The 21,702-nt window shown below is 40.3% G+C and overlaps 1 protein-coding gene across 1 annotated transcript; it reads left to right on the top strand.

Moving 5' to 3' along the window:
- The first annotated feature begins 7,874 nt into the window (after window positions 1-7,874).
- Window positions 7,875-8,366, top strand: LOC138902066 (uncharacterized). The gene has a single exon (XM_070189876.1). It carries the CDS (start codon window positions 7,875-7,877, stop codon window positions 8,364-8,366), a length of 492 nt encoding a protein of 163 aa, XP_070045977.1.
- Window positions 8,367-21,702: the final 13,336 nt, after the last annotated feature.

Raw genomic sequence — 21,702 nt, 5'->3', positions numbered from 1 at the left:
GAAATGATAAAACTAGGCGACATACAAAATAAGTTGGACTTCATGTAAAAGCAATTAAGGGCTCAAGTTAGCCTCCACACTTAGACAACAAATGCATGCGAACAAATTTTCACATTAAACGTTAGACAATTTCAGGATTGAGGCAAATTAAAGCCATTAGGCCCTATAGACATGGTTTCTATGTGACATTGGGATTCAAACATGCAAGCAGTTTCATATGCAAGATGCTACCTTTATAGACGTGATTTGTGAACAACTATACATTTTAGGGAACCTGGTATTGCGAGCTGATTGTTGAAATTACAGATTACAAGTGGTTAAACCTATAGACATGATTTCTAGGTGATTTGCGCAGTAGTTGACAGTGATAACTATTAAAAATACTCAGAATTATCCATTTTGATCCTATAGGCATGCTTTCTAAAAGCGGAAGAGTTAAGCAATGAAACAATGTTTGAAAGTTCAATATTAGCACTTAAAGCAAGATTTCTACGATTAGCGATTGAAACTGATTTTAGCTCCTATAGGTATGTTTCCTAAATGAGCAATTATAATAACAACACATTAACCAATTAAACCCTACAGACATGATTTCTAAAATGCAGATTTGGTAGAACATAAATTAACAGAACCCTATGGTCGTAGCACCTAATGAATATGCTATAATGCACATTGAGACATTGGTCATTTTATTTTCTATAGGCAGGACATCTAGCATGTAGAAACAGAATATGTTAAACGAATTAAATACCTATAGGAAGGTTATCTAACGCACAAAATAGCAAAACATGTTCGAGCAAAGTAAACACCTATAGGCAGGATTTCTACCCGTTTCATGCAAATATTAAAATATACCCCTTTTTCCAATTTTACTATCACCCCAATTGTTATTATAACATTATTACAAGCCCAATGAGTGAAATAAATTACAGAATTACAGAATAGCTATAGTGGGCCTAAGGCAGGCCCAATGTATACGTAGCCTAGCTAGGCCTTCAACACAGTTTCACAAGAGCCCAGAAACAATCTCCAATTTATACAAAATAGCCCACATCTAGTAGCCATCAAAAGTACCAGAGGTATAGCCATTTACACAAACCAACTGGTTTATCCAGTAGGTGAGAAGAGGGGGCAAAGTTGAGCAATTAGGAAAAATGTGGCAAAGAACCTTGGACCCTAGTGTGTCAGAGTTCCCAAGGGCTTCAAGAACCCAGAGCAGTGCTCACACTAGGGAGGTTGATAGAGGAGACTTAGGGGAAGGGCTTTGTCTTTCAGCCAACCCCAGAATTAAATAAAAAACAACCAGTGAAAATAGGAGTAGGGTAATAGGGTTGGAAAACATTTGCAAACTTGTAAGATAATCACATAATGAACTCCAAAAGCAAATTAACACACTGGGCAGGGTGACATATGATAATGAACAAGGAGCGTGGGATTGCAAGGTCAACAGGCAAGGGCATTAGACTAGTAAAACCAAGTAATGCAACCAGTGTAGAACTTAAAGGATTAGATTATACCAAACTCAGGATTACACAGTATAATACAAACGGGATTAGATATCATAGAGGGTATCAGTCAAGGAGGATTATTTTAAATGATAACAGGTTGTTAGAGGTGCAGAATTGGACATGGTAAGAACACATAGAGTGGTAATCATAGTCATAGGAGCATACTACACTTAGAGTAAGGTCTTAAGCAAGTTAAGGCATGCTAATAACATTAATTAATCACTAGAAGTTCAGAATTAGGCAGAGAATCATGGATTGAACCATATAATCAAGGCAGAACATTCGAATTATCAACAACACCAAACTAAACATGCTTCATTCTATCTAAATTAACTAAGTTAGGTGCAAAGACATTATTAGGCTAGCAATTATATGCAGAATCACACATAAAGAGAGTCAAGGGAATACATTAAGTCGTGCAGTTTCAAAGAACATGCTAACATAAGAGAATAAACATTGTGAAGGTTTAGAAACTAACCAGTGATTGTTCAATAAACAAGAAAAGAACAGCAGTAAGGACCCAGAGTCTCAAATGTGTCAAGTTCCTAAGGGTTTCAAGAACCCAGGGCAGTGCTCACACCCAAGAGATGGTCAGAAAAGTGGAAATCCGGTGGCCTTGGCTTTCAGGTGGCCAAGAGCCAAACAGAACAGAATAGTAAACAAATACAGAGAAAAACCTCAATTTTTAGTGAGAGTTTTTAGAAATCCGGTGGCCTTGGCTTTCAGGTGGCCAAGAGCCAAACAGAACAGAATAGTAAACAAATACAGAGAAAAACCTCAATTTTTAGTGAGAGTTTTTAGTAACGTTTTTGTCCGTTCAAAAAGGGGAAAAGGAATGGGTTTATATAGTGGTAAAAATCAGCACATAAGTAAGGAAATACGAAAAATCAGACCATAAAAGGAAAGAAGAACACATAAATTAATTTAAAATCAAATTAGGAGAATAAGCCGATAAACCCTTGTTTTTTAGAAAAAAATAAATATCAACGGAATATACACAAAAACGGTAGCATAGGATGAATATAGATACAAATAATACTCAAAATCAGAGGATCGAACAAATTTTTGTTCGATTTGAAGAGATCTGTAAACCCTAGTTTTTTAAGAAAAAATAAGAATCAACAAAAATGCACAAATATTCGTACTCACAATAGAACAAAGGATGAACATAGACAAAATAGCGGAAAGATCAGTGATTTGAACCTATTTTGGTTCGATCTTGTGGAGATCTGCTTGCCATGTTTAGGCAAGCAGTATAGGAGAGTAACCAATACCCGGAGGAGGTCATATATGGCAAGTAGTAGCCATAGAATCCCATATTAGACGGGATTATCAGATTTAGGGGGTGGCGGCTAGGGTTCTTAGGAGGGAGAAGGGAGGTGAGGGATATTAGGGCGGCAGACGGGGGAGATTGGGATTAGGTTGGGGTTTGGGTTAGTTTAAAGGGGAGGGTTTGATATGGGCCGTTGATCTCAGAGATCAACGGCCAAGATTAAAGGGTAGTTGGGTCGGGTTATTAGAAACGGGTCGCGACCGAGTTAGGGGTTGGGTTAATTTGGTTTGGGCTGGGGGTTGTTTGACTAGTGTATTAGGCTTTGGGCCTTTGTTTGGTCCGAAAATAAGTTCAAGAGTGGGCTAGTTTTTAAATACCCAATATTTTAGCAAAAACACATAATTTATAAAAGTAATTAATAAATAACAAAAATATTACTTGTGCACTAAAATTATTAAAAATAATAACTTACATTATTAAAATATAAAAATTTATTTTTTACATAAATAATATAATTATACATGAATATGGGCTATTATTGCAAAAATATGCAATTAGCCTAAAAATACAAATGTAATTATAAAAAATGAAGTAAAATATTTAAAAACATAAATGTTGGTGTAAATGATAAGTTTGGATGATTAAATCATCATAAAAATAATTTGAAGGATAATTATTGGATATTTATACAATAAAATACAGAAAGAAATTGATTTAAAGCCTTTAAAAATTATGGAAAATTATGAAACAAAAGCTTGTATAGGTTTATAAACTAAATGATAATGAAAATATACTATTTTGAAAGTATATATATATATATATATATATATATATATATATATATATATATATATATATATATATATATATATATATATATATATTTAAAAATATGAGGAAAAAATTAGCTATCAACAAACATATGTGGAATCAGAAGGTCATTATGGAAAAAGGATACTATTGAGCCAGATAGGTATCATACTGGCCATGTGTACTTCTACCCATCTTGGTTAGTGGACGATATAGCAAGAGACACCAAGCTAGGAATTAATCTGAAAAACAGGATCATAGATGACGCTGCTGAAGCACAAGTCAAGTATAGGAGGTTACGCAAAAGGGTCTTCGAGTCTGAAGCTAGCCATCTTGAACAACATAAAGTGGATATGGAAGCAGTCAACGAATGGAGGGAAACCGCCACTAAATCAACAGAAAGATTAGAATATTTGGAGCAAGGGTTGATGGAGCTTGAGGGAAAGATGGGAAAGAGGCTTTCAGATTGTCAGAACACGGTTGGAAATGAAGGGGGGCATCTTGTCACGCCCCGACCTGGAAGCGAGACTGGCACCCGGTGCCTCAACTAACCTAGTGTACCAAATTGAGACTAAAGGACTCTGAACACATAATGTCATACTTTGGCCCTGGGGCCACCTTGCAAGACAATTTGCGAAGCAAAATATAAAATTGAATGGAAACTAGCACTAACTAAACATCAATATAAAGCTAGGCTGAAAAGGCCGTCATAGCTACTACAGCTGACAAACCACCAAATTATACATACCAGGCCTACAAACCCAACATACTGCACTAACCAACAGGATATGTCTACAAGCCTCTACTGATAGATGTACTATGATCGAAACAGGGCCCCGACCTACCCATAACATATATACAGATATACATAAGATGTACACAAAAACTCTAGACCTGGAAACTCCGAAAGACGTGGAGCTTACCGATCAGGCTGAACTCTGGAAACACCTACTGAGGAGGTATACCTGTCTGTCTATCTGAACCTGCATGCATGAAATGCAGCGTCCCCGAAAAAGGGACGTCAGTACAAAATAATGTACCGAGTATATAAGGCGATAACATAACTGAAAGTTGAAACTGAACTGATAATATAATAACTGAAAGTAATTGGGAGTCAAAGATGATCTGGAGATATACTTACCTGTTGATACTGACTCAACTCCTTCAATATAGTAAGTAAAATAATTATCCGGCCTTATAAGGCTCGGTATATATAACTGCTCTGCCGTAGTAGGCTCGCGCATAGGCGCTCGGCCATACTAGGCTATGTATCTCGACCATGCTGGGCTCGCTCATAGGCGCTCGACCACAGTAGGCTCGGTATATAACTTTCCATCTGATCAGAGGTTGCCCAATAGGGGCCTGCCCATCGATTATAGCTCGACGGTAATGAAAATATTGTAATACTGTATATATAGGCTTGCTGCTCTCTTGACTGGAAGAAGACAATACTAAATTGAATATAGAATCTCGATAAGGAATAATATTGTAACTTATGAGACTAGAATAGTGTGAATAAATTCATGAATATGAACTTCTCTTTTTGTCTCATTACTAACACATGTAGCTACGAGATCATGCCAAAATGAAGGAAGGCTTAGCCTTAACATACCTTATCACAATATTTCCAATCACCAAGTTGAACTCATCTCTTCGCACCTTAATCTACAAGAATGATAATAATACTATCGTTAAGTTACGATAGGTACAACTATCGCACAACGAACGACAAACTTATTTTGTATTAAAACGGGCAGCATCTCCCCTATAATCCTTACTTCCTACAAATTCAAGATAACACCAACAATACAAGAACATAACAATAACAACATATATACATCATTTTCCAGCCCTATATACACCATCAAATACTACAAAACAGCCCAACACACCCCAATCTCTTCATACACAAAACGACCACCGTAGTAGTGTCAAACGACCCAGAAATGTTATGACGAATGACCAGCCAATCACCCTACATTTATATGGTGTTTATAAACCCCTTCCTCCTCCAAAACTCCACAAAACAGTAGTAAAACACGCAGCCCAACAGCAACACAAAACAGTCCACAAAACAGTCCGCTACAAGTGAATAACTCGAACTCACGGCTTCCGATCATCGTCCCGTGAGTTCTTACAAGTATAGAACGACTTACCATGAATTTTCAGAAGAAAAACTGGATGAAAGTGAGCAGTAAACTCACCTTATTTGTTGGATAACTCAGCTCCTATCTTGGTTCTTCAAACTCTAGGTTTTACCTCCAATTAGAACTTGAAAGGGAGAGAAAATCAATTAGGGTTTGTGGGAAATTTTTGGGAGGATTCTTTGCAGAGCTTATGTCTGGTTATTATGCTCTATTTTAAGTCTAATATATGAAGAAAATAGGCCCTTAAAAGGCCTCTTTGGACGACCCGAAATGGCCCATTTTTGGGCTTTCATTTAAGCAAGTAGGTGACACACCTACTTGTCACCTAGCAGCTTGCGCAGTATCGCAAAAATGCACATATCTCTCTACTCCGATGTCGTATTGACAAATGGTTTAATGCGTTGGAAAATAGACTCATAGATCTTTAATTTGATGGGTGGAACACCCCATAACTCTAAGTATATTGGGAGAAAATTGCAGTTACATTTGACCCAAAGTTTCAGTAAAACTTATGAATGTAACTTGTGATGACTTTCATCGACTTTTGTTCCACAACTCGCTTGACTTCAAAACATAACACACGGATGTCATACGACTAATATAAATCATAACATAATCTCCTTATCATGTTAAGCACCCTAGTCTCACCCCAAAGGTATATGTTATAACATTCCCAACTTGTCGACTTTCGACGAAACATTATTTTCTTCAATTGCTTTATCTTCTGAACCGTCCAACCCTCTTTGTACTTGTTGTTCATGATCTTCAATATTTGTAACCTCAGAGGTAACATGATTAAATTAATTTATATACTTTTAAATATTATCTCATTTTTGGTCCTACATTAGTTTGCTTACGATGCATTTTTATGTACGAAAATATAGGGTGTAACACATCTAGCAAAGGCTTACCTGTTGTTGGATATGCGCGACCTGGGGAATCTGATTGATGGAGTCAAGAGAGCCAAGCATGGGGAAGGTCCTTCTGGGACCAAGTAGATTAGGAAATGATGTTCTTTACTGCTTTTTAGCTTAGTTTTAGATTTCGATTGTAATAAGGCAAATGCCATTAGTAAATTTCTTATTATTGTCGTTTTAGTAAGGATTTGATTCATTTTCGCATTAATGAAATAACACAATTATTGGTATCAATTTTCTCCAAGTCTACGTGTCGCTCAGGCCTACCTCGAGCACAACGAGGTCCCCCAAATTAGGACGCGATTCTGTTATATGATTTTGCAAAGCATGTTCAATATTGCAAGCATTCATTCAATATCCCTTACTGACTTGGTTACGTTTTGTTTTTCTTTTTTTGATTATTCCCATTCCCCAAGGTTGGTTCATGCATACTGGCATTATCCGCATATCATACTAGATCCAGAGGTACTCCACCTCCTCCTCCACCAAGTGATCCTAAAGGCAAAAGCAAAGGGAAAGAAAAAATAACGATTTAAGTGGTATCAGAAAGGACAATGCAGAGAACGTTGAAACTTCGGACGGCCGGAGTACTCTAGCACATAATGAATTGGTCCTACGTCTGGAACAGAAAATATTGGAGCTACAAGAGGAACTTGAGCAGGTCCGGAACTTGGCAAACCTTTCCCTTACCCTAAACGTCCCTGATATAAACCAACAAAACACAAAAGCCCTAAACCCGACACCTCCTAAAAACACACAGAATCAAAACCCACTACCAAATCCTCCCGCACCACATCAATAAGCCACACCTCCTCAGAACCACAACCCTCAACCGGTACTTACTCCTCAACAACACCATCACCATCCAACTCAATACCCACAAACAACGATATACCGCACCTCTCAGAATGCACCACAACCTACTCCTGATCCACAAAACTCAACCAATGACTACCATTACGCCCAGATTCCCGGAGTCCACCAAAGCAATCCTATATATATGGAAACTTTACCCCATACCCCACAACAAGCCTTATATATACCGGAATCCACCGAGAAGGACCTGCTCATCAAAAACATGGCGGAAGAAATCAAGAAGCTTACTGGCAGAGTTTAGAGTGTCGAAGGTGGCAAGGGGATTGAGGGTTTGAATTATGAGGACCTATGTATACAACCGGATGTAGAACTGCCGGAGGGTAACAAACCTCCCAAGTTCGAAATGTTCGACGAAACTAGTGATCCGAAAGTGCATCTAAGAACATATTGTGACAAGTTGGTAGGAGTTGTCAAAGATGAACGAATCCGTATGAAGCTGTTCATGAGGAGCCTCACTGGAGATGCTTTATCTTGGTACATCAGTCAGAACCAAAAGAAGTGGGTTAATTGGGCAAGCATGGCATCCGATTTCATGGATCAATTCAAGTTCAACACAAAAAATGCACCAGACGTTTTCTACATTCAAAATCTCAAGAAGAAACCAATGGAAACCTTCCGTGAGTATGCTACTCGATGGAGGTCTGTAGCTGCGAAAGTAAGACCTGCACTTGAAGAAGAACAGATGAATAAGTTCTTCGTCAGAGCTCAAGACCCACAATACTATGAAAGGTTGATGGTTATTGAAAACTATAAGTTCTCTGACATTATCAAGCTGGGAGAGAGAATAGAAGAAGGGATCAAAAGCGGAATGGTGACGAATTTCAAAGCACTCTAGGCCACAAATAAAGCTTTGCAGTCGGGAGGTATCTCTAAGAAGAAAGAAGTGGGTGCAGTAATGGTAACCCAAGGTCCGAAGTCTCCTCTCACATACCAAACACCTCCACCCGCATACCAGCCTTCACCCCCCAAATACCAATAACATGCTGCCACCTACCACACTTATAACACCCAACCCGTATATTACTACTCACCACCACCAGCCCGCCAGAATTATCAAAAAACAAGGCCAAATTTCTACCGCAGACCACCCAGACAATACACTCCGATTGCTGAACCCATAGACCAACTCTACGATAGACTGAAGGTTGCCGATTGTGTCACTCCCATTCCCACTGTTGCTATGGAAAACTCTTCTCAGTGGATTAACCCAAACAAGATATGTGCCTATCACTCAGGCATGAAGGGTCACACCATTGAGGAATGTCGCACTCTAAAGGACAAGATCCAGACATTAATTGACACTAAAGTCATACAGGCAAATGAGACTGCACCTAATGTTCGTAACAATCCTCTCCTAGATCACAGAGGTGAGGGAGTAAATGTGATAGAGACCGATGAAGAATGGGAACCAGAAGGGTCAATTGGACTCATTCGGGAGGGGGATGATCCTAAAACATCTCCAGTCACCCTTACACCCATTGTAGTTCCAACCCAGGCACCAATTGAAGTTGAAGTAGCCACATCAATTCCATTTGAAGTTGAGGTAGCCACACCCTTCACTGTGATGGTAGCACCTAGTCCATCTTACCAGTCTAAAGTTATACCATGGGATTATGTTGCGGAGGCAAGAAGGAAAGGAAAAACGAAAATGGAAGGAACAGGTGCAGCACAAGGCATGACTAGAACCGGTAGGGTTTATACACCCTAGCATTTGGGAGGAACAAGCAAATAAACTGCATCTAAGCCACTTGTCAACGAGACCGGCCCTGACGACCTTTGGAGGAAGGTACAAGCAAGAGAATACTATGTGGTTGACCATTTGAACAAAACTCCTGCTCAGATATCCATTTTATCATTGCTGCAAAATTCAGAGACACACAGGAACGCCCTGATGAAGGTTCTGAGTGAAGCCTATGTACCCACCAACATTACCAGTAGGGAAATGGCCAACATGGTCGGTCAGGTGTTGGAAAGCCACAAAATTACTTTTCATGAAGACGAGCTGCCACCGGAAGGACTTAGTCACAACATGGCACTACATATTACAGTGCAATTTGAGGACAAATTCATCGCTAGGGTCCTGATAGATGGGGGTTCAAATCTCAACATATGTCCGCTGACTACTCTGAAGAGGCTGGGTAAAGGTCTGCACGAGATACGAGAAGGAAGTATGAATGTAAAGGTGTTTGATGGATCTCAGAGGGCCACAATTGGAGAAATCAACCTCAGCCTACAGATGGGCCCAACCTGGTTTGATGTTGAGTTTCAAGTGCTGGATATATTTGCTACCTACAATCTATTGTTGGGACGACCCTGGATACATGCCCCTGGGGCCATAGCTTCTACTCTATATCAGGTTGTGAAGTTTGAATGGAATCATCAGGAAGTGATCATCCATAGAGACGGGAGTAATCCCATTTATACCAATCAGATTGTTCCAGTCATTGAGAATATGAGGAAGCTGGGTGGAGAAACATACCATCGCATTGAGTGCATCAACGCAATTGAAAAGGACACGTGGTGGAGCAACAAGATAGAAAGTATATTTCTATGGACAGGGTACGAGCTTGGCAAGGGTCTCGGCAAGAATCTCCAAGGGATCACCAAACCGGTACAGTTGAAGTGTCATGGTACAACTTTTGGGCTTGGGTATGAATACACTTGGCAAGAGTATCAAGATTGGTCGCCGCCATGGCGTGGTCCTTATTATCTGCTGGAACAAGCGGTACCACATTTACACCAGACATTTCATCAAGCCGACATGATGTGGGGGTCTAAAGAAGATGAAGCTCTAGCTGGCATAAGGAAGCTATTTCTGGATGATGAAGACATAGACTGCAATGTGATAATTGAGGAGGAGGAGGAGGAAGACCTTACTATTCAGATCATGGAGAAAGGAGCTATTCTTAAGAATTGGACATTGCACCAAGCCGGGCTCGTCGAGTTCTTGGGTAGCCGGGCAATTAGCATCAATTATTTTTAAAAGCAATTTTATGAGCATCTAAGACATTTTCAGTATTTTGTTCTGAACGTATTTTGTTTTGAAACAATTGCTCGAGTCATCGAGCCGTACTTGTTTGATGTTTTCAAGATTTATTTAATGCATTGTTATTTTTAGTATTTATTATTATTATTTACATTTTTTCTCTACAACATTATTATTACCTATCCCGATGAACCTACGACTGTGACATGTAATGAGACAACGCAATGTAAGGATAGTGATTCAGAGGATCTGGAAGAGGATGTAATACCTGAGGAAATTGTCAGAGAAGTGGAAAATGTTGAAAACAAGCCTAAGTCTAATTTGGACGAGACCGAGATGGTTAACTTAGGGGATTCCGAAACAGTAAAGGAAACCCGTATAAGCATTCACCTATCACCGTCAGAGAAGGAAGAGTACATCCAGTTCCTGAAGGAGTATGAAGACATCTTTGTATGGTCTTATGATGATATGACTAGTATGAGCACATCCATAGTGGCTCACAAGTTACCCACCGATCCCATGTGTCTACTAGTGAAACAGAAGCTCAGAAAATTCAAGCCAGATATGAGTTTGAAGATAAAAGAGGAAGTCACTAAGCAAATCAAAGCCAAAGTTCTTAGAGTGGTTGAATATCCGACCTGGTTAGCCAACATTGTGCCGGTTCAGAAGAAGGATGGGAAGGTCAGAGTATGTGTCGATTATCGGGATCTAAACAGAGCAAGTCCCAAAGATGATTTCCTGTTACCCAATATACACATACTAATTGACAACTATGCCAAGCATGAACTCCAGTCTTTTGTGGATTGCTTCACGGGGTATCATCAGATCTGGATGGATGGAGAGGATGCCGTAAAGACAGGGGAAATAGAGGTGTACGTGGATGACATCATCATCAAATCAAGGAGAAGCATAGATCATATAGCAGACTTGAGAAAATTCTTTAATTGACTTCAAAGGTATAATCTGAAACTGAATCCTGCAAAGTGTGCCTTCGGAGTCCCTGCCGGAAAATTGCTAGGATTCATCGTCAGCCGCCGAGGGATTGAATTGGACCCGTCAAAGGTCAAAGCTATCCAGGACTTGCCACCTCCAAAGAATAAGAAATATGTGATGAGTTTCCTAGGGCGTCTCAACTATATCAACCGTTTCATAGCACAATCAACCGTGATCTGTGAACCGATTTTCAAAATATTGAAGAAAGATCCCGCAATGAGCTGGACTGAAGAATGCCAGAAAGCCTTCGACAAAATCAAGGAGTATTTATCTAAACCACTTATTCTGGTCCCACCGGAACCAGGGAGACCTTTGTTGCTTTATTTTTCCGTACTGGATGTGGCTTTTGGTTGTGTTCTGGGACAACACGATAAGACGGGAAGAAAGGAGTAGGCCATATATTATCTGAGTAAATAATTCACACCCTATGAAGTACAGTGCTCTTTGCTGGAGCACACCTGCTGCGCTTTGACATGGATAGCTCAAAAGTTGATACACTACTTCTATGCTTATACCACATATCTCATATAAAAAATAGACCCGTTGAAATACATCTCCCAGAAATCCATGCCTACCGGAAAGTTGGAAAAATGGAAAATATTGCTGAGTGAGTTCGACATCATCTATGTAACTCAGAAGGCAGTCAAAGGGCAAGCATTGTCAGATCGTTTGGTAGAAAATCCCGTAGATGGAGAATACGAACCATTGAAAACATATTTTCCCGATGAGGAAGTATCATTTGTGAGAGAAGACATCATTGAAGCATACGATGGTTGGAGGATGTTCTTCGACAGAGCCGCGAACTTCAAAGGAGTAGGTATTGGAGCTGTCTTAGTATCATAAACCGGCCAACACTATCCGGTATCCACAAAACTCAGGTTTCCATGTACCAACAATATGGCAGAAAATGAGGCTTGCATCTTGGGACTTAGGTTGGTCATTGACATGAACGTTCAGGAGTTGCTGGTGATTGGAGATTCCGATCTCTTGGTACATCAGGTTTCAGGAGAGTGGGCCACGAAGAACACTAAGACGGGTGATGGCGTTGGGTCTTCTTGTCACGAACCCAGGCAGCCACATAATTGACACCACAGAGAGTGTGTCTCAATGACTGATATGTAGGACGGGTGATAAAGTTGTCCAAGAGTTCCTGTGGAACATCCGGAGCTCCCAAAAAATTGCATATAGCTGTTGCCAAAAAATCGATCAACCTTCCTCTAATAGGCACTAACTGCTCAGGATCATTTGGATCAAAACCGGCATAAAATTCCTGAACAAAGTTGACATTTATATCCCCGGTGTTTCTAAACACGTAGCTTAAGCCAAGGTCATGAATATCTTTCCAAATTGATTGGTACTTAGCTTGTAGGCGCCGCTCATGAACAGCTGACTCAGAATGTATATGTCTCGGTCGACAAATCTTGTACCAATCCTTGGCAGATTGAGGTACGCTCTTCAGTCCACATTCTCGTTGTCTTTCAGGTTGTGGGCGTGTGACTGCTATAGCTGTAACTGCTTTCAACCCTTCAACTTGGCTTGAACTGGTCTCCCCACCTCTTCTCTTTTTCGGTGAAGGTCTGGAAGAAGCCTTGGCCTTAGTCGGAACAATAGCCTTGCCCTTGCCTTACCATCGTCTTTTTTAGGAGGCATACTTGTACCTACATAAGTGAACATTCCTCAGTGATAAAGCAGATGAATCAATTCAAAACATGGACTTGCGGCCCCACACTTAAGAGTTCACTGCATGATTTTCAACAATTTTGAGGCTACTCAGACTTCACCTCTTTATTTTAGCATGCGAATAAAGCAATGGCAAAATGGTGTTTACTATAATTAAGATGCATGTATCTACTGTTTAGACCACTTAAACTTGCTATTTGGAGTGTTGCAATGCAACATAGCATTAGTCATTACAATTCCGGAGAGTAGAACTCCATTTGGGCCAAGAATGCCTTTGAGGCATTTCGACAAACACTTAGCGTGCACTAGTGTTGTCAAATTGGTTGTAGATATGAGGGATTTCCTCACCCTCCCCAAATAGGCTTGGGGATTTCATATTATCACCCTTTTACACAACAACAATACCAATCCTATGGGGTTTATTGGATTAGGGCGAGCAAGCACATTGTTGCTTTGAAGATATGCCCAAAAATGGTGGAATTGCATTTCGTTAACTAAATTCAAATTTTTGATAGAGGAGAGAGTTTAGAAACATACCTTAGATGCTTAGGAGGATTGAAGTGTTCTTCAATTGATGTCCCAAGTGATTGAAAGAGATGATGAGCGAAGGTCTTCAATGAAATTAGTGTGTGAGGGGAAGGAAAAAAAAAGGACAGGCAGTGTAGTGTTAAGTGTGGTGTGTATGTGTGTTTAAGTATGTTATAACTAACAGAAAGAAGTTAAAAAAAAAACTAATCAAATTAAAAGCAACACTAACCTGGCAACGCGAGCTCACAACGAGCATAACACCATGCGAGGCTATTCGTTTAGCGTGAAACGGACTGGGCGGCGAGAAGCTAAAAGCGAACTAAATACCTGGTGATACAACCTTTGCCGTGATATTGACCTCGCTTAATCCCTCGCTGGGCAAGATCTATAGCACGCTTAAGACCCAGCGACGCGCGGTGTTTAACGAGAAAGGGAGTGGTTCATTGCGCTTAGGCTGGGCAAGCTCCCAAGAGAGCAATGGACAGTAGGTTTACAGGAATGGATAGTAGGTGATGTGAGCTCTATGGCAATCTCTGAAGCGTGCATGGGGGATGGCCAACTGATTTCTACAACAATATTGGGGGATGGCCAGGCAAATCTAATAGCGAGCTAGCAACATGGATGGCGAGGATTTCAGCGAGCAAAGGATCGTGCGAGGCGATCTCTGTCACGTGCTGAGAACCTGGCGACCCGAGCTCCCAGTGAGAAGCTTACCTGGCAAGGCGATATCCTTAGCGAGCTATGAAGCAGACGACGCGAGGCATAATGCGAGGTTCTTTCCTGGCGATGCAAGGTCTGCTTCTAGGTTTTGCTCACTACATCCCGCGCGAGGCGAGGCTAACGCCAGGTTTTGCTTGCTGTATCCCTTGCGACGTGAGCCTGCCGCAAGATTGGTGTCACTATAACCCTCGCTGGTCGAGTTGTATAATGCGCTGAAGACTGGGCGACAGGAGTTGGAAAGCATGCTGGGTAGCAGGAGATGCAAGTTGTGCCGCGAGGTACAATGTTTGGCGTTGTTTAGAGCGTACGCATGTAATTTTTATTTCGTTTTGTGAACGACTCCAAGCGCCATGACTTTCCATTGTGCTCCATTACCTGTTAGACACCAAGATTTAGCTAAAAACTTGTTAGTGCATAAAGCAAATGAAATTTTATAGTTAAGCTTAAATAAACTACGAATTGGGTTGCCTCCCAACGAGCGCATGATTTAACGTCGCGGCACGATGCATGCGATCATACTTAAGGTTCACTCAACAATTGAGGCTCCTTTCAATGAATCACCGATACAATGTTTTCCTCCTCCATGCCAAGGTAATGTTTCAACCTTTGCCTATTAACTCTAAACCTATTCGTTCTATCCTTAGATTCAATTCCTATAAATCCACTTGAGAGTACTTGCACCACTCTAAATGGTCCCGACCATCTAGATTTCAGCTTACCCAGAAATAGTTTCAATCTTGAATTATACAACAACACGACATCTCCGGGTTTGAAAGTCCTCTCTTGAATATGCTGGCCGTGCATCATCTTCATCCTTTCCTTATACAGCCTGGTGCTATCAAAAGCATGGTAACGGAACTCATCGAGTTCATGAAGTGTTGTGACTCTACTCGTACCAACGACATCTATGTCAAGATTTAAGTGCCTTAATGCCCAAAAAGCGCTATGCTCTAGCTCCACCGGTAAGTGACACGCCTTTCAGAACAACAATTTGTATGGTGACATACCAAAACACTCTTGATTTCTATATTTGACACCTCAACTTGACCACTTGTTTGTGGGTGATATGGAGTAGAAACCTTATGGCGTACGCCATATTTTTCCAGCAACTTTACGAAGGCTCGATTGCAGAAGTGAGTTCCTCCATCCCTAATGATCGCTCTTGGAGTTCCAAATCGGGTGAAGATATTTTTTCTTAGAAAACCAATAATTCCCTTTGCATCATTTGTTGGGAGTGCTACAACTTCTACCCATTTCGAGACATATTCCACTACTACGAGTATATACTTGTTGTTGTATGAGCTAACAAATGGCCCCATAAAGTCGATTCACCATACATCAAATACTTCCACTTCTTGGATTGGGTTCATAGTCATCTCATGTCGACGGGAAATATTCCCCATCCTTTGACACTCATCACACCTCTTTACCCAAAAGTGTGCATCTTTAAACAACGTCGGGCAATAGAAGCCCGACTCCAAAACTTTAGCAGCTCTCCTTACTCCTCCGAAATGACCTCCATAAGGCAAAGCATGACATGCCTGCAAAACAGAAGCTTGGTCTATCTCAGGAATACATCTTCGGATCATGTTATCAATACAAATATGAAACAAATATGGTTCATCCCAGAAATACATGCGGCAATCACGAAAGAACTTTTTCTTCTGCACAGAAGACAATTCACAGGGAACAAAACCGCTTGCAAAGTAGTTTGCAATGTTTGCATACCATGGAGCTTCCACAAGGCTCGTGGCTAACAGTTGTTCATCACGGAAAGTCTCCATGATCTATTCCACCTCCACCTTCATTTTAGCTCCTTCAAGCCTGGACAAGTGATCGACAACTTAGTTCTTCGTTCCTTTTCGGTCACAGATTTCCAAGTCGAACTCTTGCAGCAGTAGGACCCATCTAATCAAGCATGACTTTGACTCCTTCTTATCAATTAGGTACCTGAGAGCAGCATGGTTAGTATAAACAATTACCTTCGAGCCTATCAAGTAGGACCGGAATTTTTCAAAAACGAACATCACGGCTAGCATCTCTTTTTCTGTCACTGTGTAATTTAGTTGAGCCCCATTTAAAGTTCTACTTGAATAGTAGATTGGATGCATGGTTTTATCTTTTCTCTGTCAAAGTACTGCTCCTACAACATGGTCACTTGCATCACACATCAGCTCAAATGGTTGCTCCCAGTCAGGGGCAACTATGATAGGTGCAGACACCAACCTCTTCTTCAATCCCTTAAAAGCTACCCTACAATCATCAGAAAATACAAAAAGGTGATTATTTTTCAAGCAGTTTACACAAAGGGTTAGCAATCTTGAAAAAATCTTTTATAAAACGCCTGTAGAAACCGACGTGACCAAGGAAACTCCTTATTGCCTCGACAGAAGTGGGTGGTGGCATCTTCTCTATTACATAGACTTTAGCACAGTCCACCTCAATGCCCTTACTTGACACTAGGTGTCCCAAGACTATACCTTCATGTACCATGAAATGACATTTTTCCCAGTTTAGCACCAGATCAGTCTCCATACATCTCTGCAACACTCTTTTCAGATTTCTAAGGCAATCATCAAAAGAATTTCCCACCACTGAGAAATCATCCATGAAAACCTCCATTATATCCTCTACCATATTTGTGAAGATGGCCACCATGCACCTTTGGAATGTGGCGGGTGCATTGCATAGGCCAAATGACATTCTCCGAAAAGCGTAAATGCAATATGGACAGGTGAATAGAAGGTCGGGTTGATACCCTTAATGTTTTCAATGGTCCAACCAATTGCATTCTTGCACTCTTTCAACACCTGCAAAAGTTGTTCTACTTGCACATCTAACAAACCAGATGAGATAATAACAGGTAAAGTCGAGTTAGGTCCTAAGAAAGCATACCTGAGGTGAGATGGTAGCGGTTTCAGCTCCAATTATGGTGGTGCTTCGATCGATGGCTTGGCTGGAGGGGTCTTTCTTTCTTCCAAGTGTAAAGGCTCGAGTTCGAGCTCTCTTTTCCAGTACCCTTGCCCTTGAAGAGCCAACACCCATTCCGCCAAGTCCTCATTATTTACCTCTTCTAAGTTCATAAGGTAGGCTGTTAGAGGGTCTTTTGCATTAAGTGCCTCATCATCTTCCTCCATGATTACATCCGCCGTGTCTAACAAAGAGCAATTTGCGAACTCACTGGGTCGCCGCATAGACTTTTGCACATTAAATGTTATTTCTTCATTATTCAGCCTCATTTTTAGCTCTCTCGTTTCACAATCAATCAGAGCTCTCCCTGTGGATAATAACGGCCTTCCCAAAATTATGGGAATCTTCTCATCAACCTTGCAGTCCAAAATGACAAAATCTGCTGGAAACACGAATTTTCCAACTTGCACAAGTACATCGTCAAGTATACCTGACATTCTTACCGTTCGGTCAGCTAGCTGCAGTAACATGGATGCGGGCCTTGCTCTTCTAATTCCGAACTTTTTATAGATAGACAATGGCATCAGATTTATACTTGCTCCCAAATCACATAATGCTTTGGCAAATGCATAGCTACCTATGGTGCATGGAATTGTGAAGCTTCCAGGGTCGGATAACTTCTCAGCTATAGGTCTTGACACAACAACACTACAAGTCTGTGTCAATGTGACAGTTGCCAAGTCTTGGAAGTCGAACTTACGAGACATCATGTCCTTTATCATTTTTTTGGCAAATGCATAGCTACCTATGGTGCATGGAATTGTGAAGCTTCCAGGGTCGGATAACTTCTCAGCTATAGGTCTTGACACAACACTACAAGTCTGTGTCAATGTGACAGTTGCCAAGTCTTGGAAGTCGAACTTACGAGATATCAAGTCCTTTATCATTTTTGCATAACCAGACATCTCCCTCAAAGCATCAATTAGAGGAATGTTTACCTGAATTTTCTTCAGCATTTCCATGAATTTTTTGTATTGTTCATCCTTCTAATATTTGGCCAACCTCTGCGGGAAGGGTGCCGGAGGTCGCTTCTTTTCTATGGCTTGATTTAGATCCTGCTCAGGCACTTTTTCTAATGCCTTTTCTTGCACTTTCTCAGTCTCTTCTGCACTCTTACTCTTGTTAGCTCAGTTGACTCATCTACCTCAATTGGCACTGAAACAAGTGTTTCAGTCGATCGGCTCTCACGAGCGATTTCTTTCTCTAAATCAAGATCTCTACCAATTTTCAAACTCACCGCCATAAGCTGTTTCGGGACCTGCTCTTTTGGATTGACATGTGTGTCCGCAGGTAAAGTCCCTTGGGGGCAGTTATTTAGAGCCATAGATATCTGCCCTAATTGAATCTCAATGCCTTTTATCGCTGATTCATGTGCTTCAAACTTCTCTTGAATTTTCCCATTGGATCCAATCAGTTGTTGCAGCATTCCCTTAATTTCAGATAGCCCATCATCTTGTCTCACTATATTTTGTTGAGGTTATTGATAAGTTAGCTGCTGATTTCACTGGTTGTATCCTTGTTGCCTTTGGTAAACTATTACTTGACCCTGTGGTCACATAGCTCCAGAATTATTGGTGTTATTGTACTGTTTTGTGCTGGTCTATACTGCTGATTTTGCTGCCTCCAATTCTGACCACATTGCCTCTGGCCTCCATAGTTTCCCACATAGTTCATGTTCTCTTGATAGTTCTGGTTGTCATATTCACCACTCCACGAACACACGTATGGTTGGTTAATGCATGGTGTACATAATCCCCCATTAGTCGTGTCAACTATGTGTACCTGCTTCATCAATCTTCTTGGTGAGGATACTCATTTGCGTCATCAGAGTGGCCATATTCTCGGCTATGGAATTGTTCGGGTCCAATGCTACCGAGTGAACTATAGGGGTGATTGTGGAGTCTTTTGTCATCCATCCTGAGTTTTGAGCCATTTTATCTAGCAAGACCTTGTTGATACCCAATTTTGCCCTTATATTTTCTCAAATAGTATATATACCTTCAAAACATCATTTTTGCATCATTATTTAGCTTACAAATCTATACGAGCATTTTCTATAATTTTTCATAAGAGCTTTTAAATTGATTTTCCTCTACTTAAATTATAATTATTAATTACTCCTTCAAATTATTTTGTGATGACTTAGTTACCTAAAATTATCATTTGCACCTATAATTCATGTTTCAAATATTTTTACTTCATATTTTATATAATTACATTAGCATTTTAAGCTATTTGCACAATTTTGCAGTAATAGTCTATACTCATCCATAATTACTTTTTATTTATGTTATTTTTGTCAAAATAGCATTTTATATTTTTATAATGTTAAATCATTATTTTAATCATTTTAGTGCATAAATAATATTTTTATTTATTTATTTATTATTTTTATAAATTATTTTTAATAAATTTTGCATATTGAAATAGTAGCCTAGATTTAAACCAATTTTTAGACCAAAATGGCCCAGCACTTTAGCCCAATAGACCCCAAGCCCAAACCAGGCGACCCTTATAACCAACCCGATCGCGACCCGCTTAATAACCTACCCTGCTTCCCCGTTCGATCTTGGTTGTTGATCTTAAATGATCAACGGCCCATAAATAACCTACCCTTTCCTTATATCCCTAATACCCCAAATCCTAGAGACAAATCCCCACCCCGCCGCCTCTGTATCCTCACATGCTCTCATCTCTCAAACCTAAACCCTACCCGTCCTCAATCAAATCTCAGCCCCAATCCGACATTACATGGAAATCATTCATGATCCCTTTCCTTTCTTGGATATGCAGAGTTACTTACCATCTTTTGAACGCTACAAGTACTGGTCACTTGATTATTTATGGAAGCTGAGTTGTTGTGTTCGTTTGATTCCGATTCTGTATCATCTTCATGTTTCTGACCTGATACACTAACTATCAGACCCCTTGGCTTCGATTCAGTGAGATTTTTGCCATTTTTGTTCCTCGTCTAAACTAGGGTTTCCTGGATTTGCCCTAGAACTGATTCTAATTGTTTTTGCATGCCATATTTTCCTTATTTTGTGTTTAATTTACTGTATTTCCTTATTTTATGTTTTAATATTTAACTACTATATAAACCCCTCCCCCATTCCCTTTTGAGGGAGAACTTTTAATCGGAGATCCAATAAAATTGAGGCTATTACTTTATTGTTCTTTCATTCTCTGTTCTATACTTTGGTTCTTGGCTGGATGAAAGCCAAGGCCACCAAAATTCAATTCTTCAACCTTTGTGGGTGCGAGCACCGTCCGGGGTTCATTTGAAGCTCTTGGGAACTTTGACGCACTAAGATTCTGGGTTCTTGCTCTTAAGTTCATTTAGCTAATGGGTTTCAGGCTACTTCTATGTGTAACCTTGTTAGTTTTACACTTATTTTGTACCTCTTTAGTATTTATTTTTACCTAAAGCAGCCAGTTCTGAGATATGTTATTTGTTTATGCCTAATTTGGATAATTTGGACCCTCAGTTGGTACTGGTGAAGGATTAGGATTTTGGGGAGGCGTGGCGTATTGATGAGGTGCGGGAGGATTTTACGGGTGCTGGTTTTGTGTGTTTTGAGGAGGTGTTGGGTTTTGGGCATTTTGTTGGTTGATGTCGGGAACATTCAGGGTAAGGGAAAGGTTTGCCAAGTTACGGACCTGCTCAAGTTCCCCTTGTAACTCCAGTATCTTTTTCTCTAACCGTAAAACCAAGTCATTCTGCGCCGGATTACTTCGACCATCTAAAGATTCGACATTCTCGGCGTGCGCAGCGTTGTCTTTCCTGATACCACTTATATCGTCCATCTTAGCTTTTCCTTTGTTCTTGGGATCACTTGGAGGAGGAGGTGGTGGAGGACCTCTAGATCTGGTATGATATGCTGATGATGCCAGTATGCATGAACTAACCTTAGGGGATGGGAATAAATAAAAAAAGAAGAAAAACAAAAGGTAAACAAGTCAGTAAGGAGTATTAAAAGGATATTTACGATATTTAAACACGTATTGCAGAATTATAAATTCGCGTCCTAATTTGGGGACCTCATCGTGCCCGAGGTAGGCCTAGTGACATATAGCTTTGGAGAAAACTCAATGCCGATAACTGCGTCATTTCATTAATATGATAAATATACCAAATCTCTACTAAAATGACAATGATTATAAAGAGTCGCTAGTGACATTTGCCTTATTACAATCAAATTCTAAAACGAATCTAAAAAACATCATTCCTAATCTACTCGGTCCCAGAGGAACCTTCTCCAAGCTTGGCCTTCTTAGCCCCATCAATCAAATT

This window comes from Nicotiana tomentosiformis, chromosome 11, assembly GCF_000390325.3.
Source record: "Nicotiana tomentosiformis chromosome 11, ASM39032v3, whole genome shotgun sequence".
Classification (NCBI taxonomy): domain Eukaryota; kingdom Viridiplantae; phylum Streptophyta; class Magnoliopsida; order Solanales; family Solanaceae; genus Nicotiana; species Nicotiana tomentosiformis.
The sequence above is the reverse complement of the archived record's forward strand: the minus strand, read 5'-3'. Positions and strand labels throughout refer to the sequence as shown.

Bases quoted from the DNA above. Each gene is read 5' to 3' on its own strand.
- LOC138902066 (XM_070189876.1), top strand. From the start codon at position 7,875: ATGTTCGACGAAACTAGTGATCCGAAAGTGCATCTAAGAACATATTGT.